This window comes from Propithecus coquereli, unplaced genomic scaffold (assembly GCF_000956105.1).
Source record: "Propithecus coquereli isolate 6110/MARCELLA unplaced genomic scaffold, Pcoq_1.0 Scaffold69, whole genome shotgun sequence".
In the NCBI taxonomy this organism is placed as follows: domain Eukaryota; kingdom Metazoa; phylum Chordata; class Mammalia; order Primates; family Indriidae; genus Propithecus; species Propithecus coquereli.
In genome coordinates, this window is record NW_012152951.1 from 774,334 (window position 1) to 784,971 (window position 10,638).

The 10,638-nt window shown below is 37.9% G+C and overlaps 1 protein-coding gene across 9 annotated transcripts in view; it reads right to left on the reverse strand.

Annotated features, from left to right (window-relative positions):
• The window catches only part of CACNB2 (calcium channel, voltage-dependent, beta 2 subunit), a 336,969-nt gene that overhangs the window by 29,418 nt on the left and 296,913 nt on the right, over positions 1–10,638 (reverse strand). For all 9 annotated transcript variants that reach the window (XM_012660940.1, XM_012660944.1, XM_012660946.1 and 6 more), the window contains 3 exons: positions 8,244–8,366; positions 6,416–6,552; positions 2,516–2,592 (listed from right to left, as the gene is read on the reverse strand). In XM_012660940.1, coding sequence (XP_012516394.1) covers positions 2,516–2,592; positions 6,416–6,552; positions 8,244–8,366 — 337 coding nt within the window. The remainder of the gene's footprint in view (positions 1–2,515; positions 2,593–6,415; positions 6,553–8,243; positions 8,367–10,638) is intronic.

Below are 10,638 nucleotides of genomic sequence, written 5' to 3' on the forward strand. Positions count from 1 at the left end.
ACTGGTAGAGAGACTTGGGAACATTTTTTGAAATTTAAATTTTAATCTTAGAGCTTGGGTCAAGTTGAGCAGGGGTGAGTCAAATTCAGAGGCGACACGTGTACACACAACATTGTGTGTTCTGTAAGCGGCGATGACCCCGTTACCCAGGTATAAAGTGGAAATTTCTCCTTTTCCAAGTCCTTGAGAACATTGAGACATACATACTTTAGGCAGCTGCTTCTATTCTTTGATCTAGCAATGGGTGAGGGGAATTGTAGATAGGACCTCCAGGAAACAAAAATAAACATTACAATTGCAGGCCAATTGGCACCTGACAGGTAGAGCAGTTGTTCCTGAGTGAATTGAGGGAACTTCTTTCTAGAATTTTCTAAAGTTTTCCTTTGAATCAATTTAGCTATCAATACGAAAACTATCTCAGAGTCCTGATGTGCCTATTATACATTTTGTAGTTTGTTGCATCTCTAGTCAACTGAGTCACAAGTGTTTTCTACTCTTAGTATTCAGAACAATCATTCCAAAGTTCTGTATCTGCATAAAACTTTGGTGATGTTTGCAATCACCTTTTTATTTTTAATATTAAATTCTTCATGGAACTTTATTTTTAGTAAACACTGGGCTACAAGGTGAAATGTTATTTTACATATATACTAACTTAGTCTTCAAAATTCAGTCACCTCTCATTATTCAAATGGTCCTCTACTTATGATGGTTCAACTTAAGATTTTTCAACTTTATGACAGATTTATCAGGATGTAGCCCCATCATAAGGTGAGGAGCATCTGGACTTATGATGGTTTGACTTAATGCTTTTTGACTTTATGATGCCTTTATCTAGGAAGTAAATGCATTTTCAACTTACGATATTTTCAATTTATGATGGGTTTTGTTGGGGTGTGACCCCATCATAAATTGGCATGCGTATTGACAAAACAATTAGAAGGCTACAATATGGTGAGAGAAAATGGAAGAATTTTTCCAGTGTATAGAAGCGGGACTGACATTTGCAAGTGGGATCGCTGCTTTATCACAATGTGATATAGCATTTTTCCATTTCAGGAGCCTATTAACTGTCCTCAGGAGTTGCTGAAATAGTCTTTAAGATACGTAAGAGTAGAAGGTTTATACAGTCATCGCTGCAACTTCATACATTTGAGGAGGAAAAGGACAAGGCTCTTTTCCCTATGCATCCAGGGAATATCTACTCCTTGATGATCAAGAGAAGATATAAACGTCACGTAACAGCTACAAGAAGCTTCAATTTTCATTTCAAGCATACTATTTCACTTAATTTTCAGCAGCTTAGAATTGCTGCAAGTTATAAGTACACAGTTTTTGAAATCAATATGCAGCCTAAAACAATAGATTTCTTACTGTGCTCAGATTTTACTCACTGAAAAAGTCCTACAGTTTTTGCTAAGAAGTCCCTGACTGGTCTCTAAGAGCTGTCAACATTCAGGAACACGGTGTGATTATCAGTAATAGAGAAATCCAGTTCTTAAGACACACCTGTCACAATGTGACTAGTTCCACAATTTCTCCATAGATGCACAATTCTCTGTTTTTGATCTCATCCCATTTCTAGCTTTCTAGAAATCATACACAGAATCATTTTGCTCACATGCTCTGGCAGCCAATCTTTACAGTCTTACTCTCGCTCCCAATTACACCTCTTAGCAAACTAAGACACTGATCACGGGCTTCCATGCTCTTCAACCAATTAATTTCCTATTTATACAGAACTCCAAATTCTACAAAGAATGGTAGACTTGTCAGATTTAGCAAATATAAATGCAGTTAAATTTGAATTTCAGATAAACAATCCTCTTTTTAGTATAAGTATGTCCCATAAATTTTTAGTGTAATTTGTCCCATGTAATATGTACTTATACTAAAAAATGATTGTTTATCTGAAATTCACATTTAACTGGGTATCCCTTATTTAATCTAACAACCATGAGAATGAACCCACTGCTTTGGAAAGAAGACAGTAGTTACTCTTCCCACAAGTACTTATATCTTTTTTCTATAATTATCTTCTACATCTTCCACAGAGCCTTTCTGGTATAGCTCATGACAGGCCAATCTCTCCATCTTCTCTTTCTTCTCCGTTCTTCACCTTTCTAAAGCTTTTATCCTTCTCTTTTTATTTAACACTGAAGCCTACAGCTCACATTGCACTACAGTTGTGGGTGGGCATCCACCCATTTACTGCCCATGACAAGGTGCCAAGGACACCACTGAGGGACCCAAGATAAAAAGTTAAATCTGCTCAACACTTGGATCTGCAGCAACTGAAACACTTTGACATACTACTTTTCTTTTTTCAAAGCCAGAAAAAAAAAAATTTCCCCACATTGTTCTTAACTCCATAAGGCCATCCTTATTTCTGATCCCTTTTTAACATCGGTAGGGTTAACAGAGTAATTCAGCGTATATAAATTCACAAAACTAGATAAGACCGGCAAAAGCATGAAATGCAGTATGTGCTATTCAGTACTTATTACCTACTTACCAGATGATGGAGGTGTTGATTTTCTGGAACTAGGTACTATGTCACCCAAACTGGATGATGAATTTCCTCCTGATTTACTGGAGTAAAGCAAAAATTTCTATTAAATCAGACACTGAAATTCAGATCCTAAAACATTTGTCTTACTCGATCAACATGATAATCCATTGTGTGTTTATTGAACTATAAATTTATCTTTCCTTCAAGGAGCTAAGCAGTAATTTCCCAGCAGAGATTCCCGGAGTGCTTGAACTAGCAATGTGATGGTCTCTATTTTCAAATTCAAGGTTAAATTTAAAAAAGCCCTGAAAGAATGGAGGAGAACTGGGATAATTTATACTGCCCTCAAGTTCCCTGCCCAGACCCCAGATAGCTAAACAGCAGAGATTTAGAGACCCACAGAGGCAACTTATAGTATCAAACCTCAAGGCTAACCCCCAAACTTGATGTTTCCTTCTTGTCTGGCTCCGAGTCCTATATCTTAGCTTGATTATTTTTGGTATACTAAGATTGAAAGTACTCAAGTGCTCAAGGCAACCTATAAAAGAACACCAGAGCAATACTAAAACATGCTAACCTTTAAGAGACACTCAAAGAAACATGACAAGCAGAGTATTTATACAATTTAACCATCAGAGAGCACCTAGAACACTTCTCAAGCATAACTAACATGGAGGATTAAACTTGGTTAATTTAGGAATGATTTGGAGATCATACACTTCGGAACTGCCAGATTCTAAAGTTTGATTTAAGGTATGCTTCAACGTCTTAGAAATTTTGGAGTTAATACTAGAACAACACCATTTGTGGGGGTTCTTTTGTTTGTTTTTTTTGTTTTATTTTTTAGCCAGTGTACCAGCATGCTAATTAACATATTACTAAATGGCCTCTCTGCAGATAAAGATGGCAAGGAACATCTTAAAAGAGAAGCCAAAAACAAAAAAAAGAGTAACACTGAATTTGGGCATGATGACTTCACTGCCTGATGTTTATTATTGTGGCTAAGCCAGGTCTAGTTGAAAGAATTTGCTACGATGTCTATGCATCAAAGGGCAGTAGTCACTTATGTAAATATTAATATGAAAATATAAGTTCTACTAAAGTATCAGTAACGGGCTGAATTTTATTGCTACTATTCTAGCATTTTAATGCATTAAAAAAACATCAAAAACTTTATTAAGCAACTAGCAGGAGGGTTCTTTATCTCTAAGTTTCTTCAGAGATACTCCAACACACTTAGGGACACCACACAGTATGTACAATTAATAAACAGAGGTATTTATAGAAGCAATTTCTGGCAGTTATGCAAGGACACCTAACACCAGGACCAAAACATATTTTCCCAGAACCCTGTGTTTTTTTTATTTTCTAAAGTACTAAGTCTAATTTTGGTTCAAGCATGGGATTGTTTTACATTCCCTTTGAATTTTTTTAAATTTAAAAAATTTTTTCTCCAGTGTTGGATTTACAGAATCCCTCTGAATTTTAATAATAGTCAAAATAGTATTTGAGTTATGTAAAAGTGTGACAAACATTGCAACTAGTGAGCATGCTCAGGATACAGATTTGCCCTTGACTTTTAATTCTACAAAAAATGCCAAGTTCTTGAACTGTGCCCCAATTCTACTGCCTTTGATTTGTGTCCATTTTTATAATTTACATACCAGAGTTTTTAAACACTGCCAGATTCTGATTATGTCCTCAAAACAAAACGACATTTAAAATGTTAAGAGACAAATGTAAAACCCATGTAAGTGAGAAAACTATTTTCACATGCTTAGACAAACCTCAGGACAAAATATAATCAAGAAAATCAAAGGAAAATGTATACAGGTATAAGAAAAGGTAACCCCTTTCCTTAGAATAAGTTCTGAGATGTTACACTCCCCAAATATGGATAATTTGTAGCCCTTTAAAGAAAAATTCAATAGCAAAACAATATATCTAATAAAGTAAATACTAACAGATGGCAATGACAATCTGTTCTTTGCCTGCTGTGCCAGGCAGACTCTAGCCCCATAATTGCAGGATAGCATGATAGTCTTGCTGAGGGTCAGGCTACCACCCTGGTTCTACCGCTTACTAGCTCTGTGACCTTGGTCAGGTTCCCAACTTCTCTTAGCCTGTTTCCTTATCTGTGAACTGGAGGCTCTCATACCTACCCTAGCCACAAGTCCTTAGAAGGCTGAGCTCAGCACTAATGTTAGATTATGAAGGCTCAGCTGGGAGGCAATCATGTTTCCCTAAGAATTTTGGCAAAGATTTCTACTCCTTTTGAAGTAGTTCTCATTTCTCAGTACATAAAGCAGCAGAGAAAGACACACAAGCCTGCCTCTGCAAAAATCCATCCCAAATTTTCCAAAATGCATTCTCCAAAACCCTATTCCCAAAACATGAACCAGAGGAGATTTTAGGAGAAATGCGAATAAATACTGTCCATGAAAAAAACTCCCATGCTACCACACAGATCCATAGTGTACATTATTAACATATTAAAAGTTCTGAAGAATCCCCAAATAACTTTCTGTTACCTAGTACTATGCTAAATTTATTTGACCATGGAACCCCTTTCTCAAGGGATTTGACATGAAAACTCTGAAAAATGCTGAATTATCCTTAACAAACTAAAAACAAAACATCCCCAGCTGAGATATTAATAATTTGAAATCTCAACTACAATGTCTATGCCCTATGAAAATGAAATTTTTCCACATTATGAGATTTTATTAACTCAGTACACAAAGTAGAAAAACATACAATAAAGCCAATGAAACACTAAAGATCGAAAGAATAGTATTAGATCTTCGAACACCCTGCAGGAAAAGTGAACATACATCATTGATCTACATGCCTCTACTTTTATATGACTTCATGCATCTCATGATCCTGTTCACCCCCAATAACCCAGGAATTAGTGAAAGTCAACTCTAGGGCAGAGGTCTCAAAACACAGAGGAATCCATCTGAGCTAAATGAACCTGACGATTATAAAATGCTCGTTAATGAGGATGGCTGTTCCAAAGCCCAAAGCATATTCTATTTCACTCATCTGCTGACACTTGAAAGAAATCCGTGCTAACATTAAAATAGTATCATTGACAAAGGAATTTGCATCACCATATAAACAAATAAGATAAAAGCCAGAGAACACAGAAATCTGCTATTCACATTAAAGAAAATTTTGCCCATACCCTATCCTCTCACACAGGGAGGCAGACAGCATCTTTGGACTTGTGTGCACAGGGTTCGAATTAAAATTCACTATGCATATGAATAGCCCTACCAGTGATTCTTTCAGTGAGGGGCAAATGGTCTCATGAATGCTAAGAATGATTATTCAGCCCCAGCCTCTTACATAACTCATCTCACTGCTCCCTGCAAAGGCAGTTTTAACTTGTTTCATGCTTACCTTCTCTTTTAAGTGCTTAACAGTAGGTAGAACTGAAAATTGAGTTTCTCAGGTGAAAATGAAACTAACGGATGACAAGAGCTGCTATTTGCCAGTGATGTCTGAGACCATCATCTCTAAAACGTCTCCCTGCCATGCCGGGCAGCTACAGATGCTGGGATTAGTCACCAGGGCTGGCCGCCCTGTGCCGGAGTATTTTTCAGTGAATGATTAGGACTTCAGAATTTCCTCTGCACTGAAGCCTGAATTTAATACTCTATGACCTTAGATATTTTTCTTAATGATAATAATTAATCTGATTCTCTCCCAAGTAGGATGAAAATGAGATGCTGACATAAAGTTTTTAAAACGTAGGATCTGTGACATTATCAATAAACCATATCATCAGTCTACTTTTTCACACATTAATAAAGACTGTAGAGTCCAGGAAACAACAGTACACGAATGATGGCATAATCTCAACTTTTACGCAAACACTGGACATTTTTCTCCTACCTGGAGTAGAATTTCCCTTGCTTGGCTCTCTGTTCATGCTGTAGCCTCATGTTTTCTAGTTTGACTGGGCTTGGAATGAATCCGATTTCACAGCCTTCTTTCACCAGCCTCCCTATCCACCAGTCATTGTTAAATTTCTAAACACAAAATCAAAAGTATCACAATCAGCACAGAGAAGTTCAAATCTTTGAATCGATTTTTCCACGTTAGCTATTTTCAATGGAGAGAAATAGGCAATCACAACAAACTATGCCTCAACTATCACAATTCAGGAAGCTCTTCGGTTCATGGGTTTAGCATGGAAGAGTGAAATGACTTTGGTGTTCCTGGCAATCCCTCAAAGGCTTAATGCTTCCTTCTCCTGCCTGGTGCTGCCTTAGGACCAGGCTGAATTCTGTGGCGGCGGCAGCAGCTGTCACTGTGAATAGGATAAACCCTCTGGGTTCAAATATTAATGGCCCTTCCTAGCAAAAAATCATTAGGAACAAGGAAGTGTTATAGAGATCTCCCCTTATATAATCACATGAATTAGAAGTATTAAGAGAAAGAGATAAATATTGACGTTTGCCTTAAATATTTCATGTCAAAGAAACATTTACCTTTGTGCAAACACTTTTATAATTACACAGTACAATGTTCACAGATGATTTCTCTACTTTTAGTAATGCTGACAATTTGTCTCTTGCAAGTGGAATATTTAGCGTGAGTCTTTATGATTTGATTTTGTTTTCCTTAACTGAATAAGTCTGTTCTTAAACACTTCAAAGAAGACTATCCATTTGGTTTTTCTTTTCCTTTCATGGTAGAAAGATTCTCCTCTTAGCATTAGCCACTGAGAGGAGACCCTGTAGTGATCTAACTTCCTGTTGTAAAGTGAGATTTCAGGGAGCCACCATTTCTGAAAACTTTTTCTATCTTCCCTATCTAGCTAATATTTTGCATCTTTTTTTAAAGGTTACTGAAGTGGTAGACTCTAAATTCTCTAGGCTCTTTTAATTGGCAGTCATCGCCTCCTTTGCTTATAGCCGTTAGCGCAATGAACAGTTAAATCTACGTATGCTCTCTCTGACATATCATCCCCTGGATACAAGTGCTCAAATTGTAAATTCCTCCAGGTCCAAGGAAAACCTCATGCTCACGCACTGAGATTATCATGTAGGGGGAACTTCTGGTCACTTAATACAGTGTTCCAAACACAGTAGGCATCTGGTACATGTTGACACCAAACAAACTTTAATTAAGGGAGAATTTTTCCAATTTACAGGTCATGTCGCTGTTAACTGAAAGGTGGAGACTTTTGGCATGGAGAAAATGGAATTTTCCAGATATGTGTTTCTTGCCTCATTGGCCCCATTTCCTACCATTCTCCCTTCCATGGCACAAATTTAGCATCTAAGCAGGAAAAAGGGCACAACCAGTCTGAGTTTAGACACTGTCAGCAGAGAGAAAAGTTGTGAATTCTACATATTATTATTGAACCCTCCCAAGATGGCTAAACTTCAGACATCAGGAAAAACTACACATAGTCAAGGTTAAACATTAAAAGAAAAAGTCCAGGTTAAGCATAAAAAAAGGATCATCTACTCTAGAAGTTCCCAATTTCTGGGCCACTGCCCAAGGGAGCTCTGAAGTTATTGCAAGAAGCCTGTGACTTCTTTCTGCTTTAAAAAAGGTATATTTATATTAGCAAAGGTTGAGAACCACTGATTTAATATGTATGTTATACAACTGCAGTTATATGCAATGCTATTTCACAGCAGTAAGAAATAAGAAATGACATGTCAAGGTGAAAAATCATGCTGACAGAAATCGAAATTATCTTCCTTACTTCCTTAACATGCAGAAAATCTTTTGCTTCAAATGAGATGGCCATGCCTGGCACTGGAACATCATCTTCATGGGCTGTGCTGTAGCTGACATTTGTCCGAACTGCGAATGCAACAGGCTTTGTCTAAAGTGGGAAAAAGGAGGGATAAAAAAATAAGAAAAGAAACAAGTGTCCCTCCCTTATCCCCTCTGCCAAATACAAACATACATTGAATAACTATTGTAATCACTGTTGGTTTTTTCTGCATTGGTTCTTTAATCACAAAACAGCTTGTTAGTATTCACGACGCATGACATCTTCCAGCTTTCAGCTACATACCACCCATTTCTGAACTAAGAAAAAGCCATTGTTCTCTTTGAAAGGACGACAAGTAATGAAGGTGAAGATGAACTACTGAAATATGTGTTTACAACATCACAGCTTGTAGCAACTGGAAATTAGAAAACACAACATGCATAAAATGTCTAGTGCCTTGGTTTCAGTGGAAAAGACCTGGTAAGTGCCTCTCTACCCCAAACATAGTCTTTAATCAATCGTTAATGACATAATTCCAAAAGGTAAAATATTTTGAATAAGAAAAGAACCAGGGAACACATATTACAAGTATCGCAACTATTATTCTTGGCCGCAGGGGATTATGAAAGCAGTGACCTTTTGTTCTATTATTTCTCTTCCTTGAGTTTGCTCAGCCACTAATGATGATAATATTAATTAAGATCTCCATGATTTGATGCTTTGAAAATTTCCAGGTAAGCATCTGTCCTCTCTCTAGGCAATACCTGTTTATCCACAAGATGAAAAAATAGGTAAGATCAGAAACGGTGAAAGGGGGTTTTGTTCTAACTGATATTGTGCTTCTTCTACATTATGAGCAACTGGATTTCTTCTCAGCAGCTTCTCCCTACCCAGTGAGCTCTTACCTGGACATGCCACGGAGAACAAGGAGGGATTTGAAAGAGAAAGAACACATCTTCGTTTCCACATTTGCCAGTTCATCCATTCTAACCTGACTGTTCCCTGAGTTGGGGGCTAAAAGCCTTGAAGTTACTCAGGTGCACACACAATTTGCAGACTGGAAACGGAGGACCAAGTTTTGGATAGAGGCACAATAGACATGAAGTGGATTGAAATACTTAAAAGCCAATTCTTGGCATCCATTATAATTTTTAATGATGCAGTTTTTATTATTTCCCATATTTACTCATCTATGAAGGCCCCGTACATATCGTTTTCTCCGTGCTCTCCCATTGAAACCCTCCTCAGACCAAACTCGTTAACAATTCAATGCCTGCCACATGATGCATGCCAAATCACTGTTAGACCCAAGATGCCTTTCTCTAAGAAGGATTCTTTCATATTCTCTAGGATATGAGACGATGGTAAGGTTTCCTCATATTTATTTTGCTTGCATTGTTTTATCCCTTTAATTCAGATTTCCTTTGCTAGTCCTCAGATACCCGAGCTGTCTTTTTTTTTTTTTTTTTTTTTTTAAACCAACATGAAGTTCCAAGAACCATTCCTTAAGGAATCCTTAAATTTTTATTCCATGAAACCATTCTTTATCAAATGTATCCTGCTCTAATTTGACATCTTCACTGTTGGCTATTTAGACCTTTTTTCTCTTATCATTCAAGGGGGCTCTTGCCTTTGTTCCCCACTTGGAAATTCACTTTTCATGCCATTTACCTGCATATTCATTCATTCTGTCTCTCTTTCATTCTCTGTTCTTAAAGTTAGGCCAAGTCCTGATAAGCAGGCAGAAACCAGAGCCAAGAAACTGTGGCTCTGCAGAAGCTGGGAACAGTGGGGATTGTAGTAAGAGACCTACACAGACCTACGCAGCACTCTGGGACATGCTGGGACCCAAGAAGTGTCCTGTCCTGGACCTTGAGGGTAGCAAAGCTAGTCCAGACCCCAAGACCAAAAGTAATGGTGAGCTCTGAGAATTGGGTTCTGCCCCAGGCCGTAGGTTCCCCCTTCAAGCTGTCCTTTCCCCCACTCTCCAAGGCCTCCCAGGTTTACCTGAGAGGCACCTCGGTCATAGCTGGAGAGTAAGGTGGGGAAGAAAGGCAGAAGGCCCAGGTATGGAAACAGCCCACAGCTACAACTTTGGGAATGTCTGCTGCTGAACAACAAGCAGTGTGCTGTGTATTATGCATTTAATTTAATTCCAACAACAATTGTTTTTTCCCCTGGTAAGGAAACTGAGGTTCAAAAAGTTCTCCCAGCCGGACATGGTGGTATGCTCCTGTAGTCTGAGCTGCTTGGGAGGCTGAAATGGGAGGATGGCTTGAGCCCAGGAGTTTGAGTCCAGCTTTGGCAACATAGTGAGACCTCATCCCTTAAAAAAAAAAAAAATAAAGTTTTAAGATAACTGCTGTGGAAGGTTAAAAAA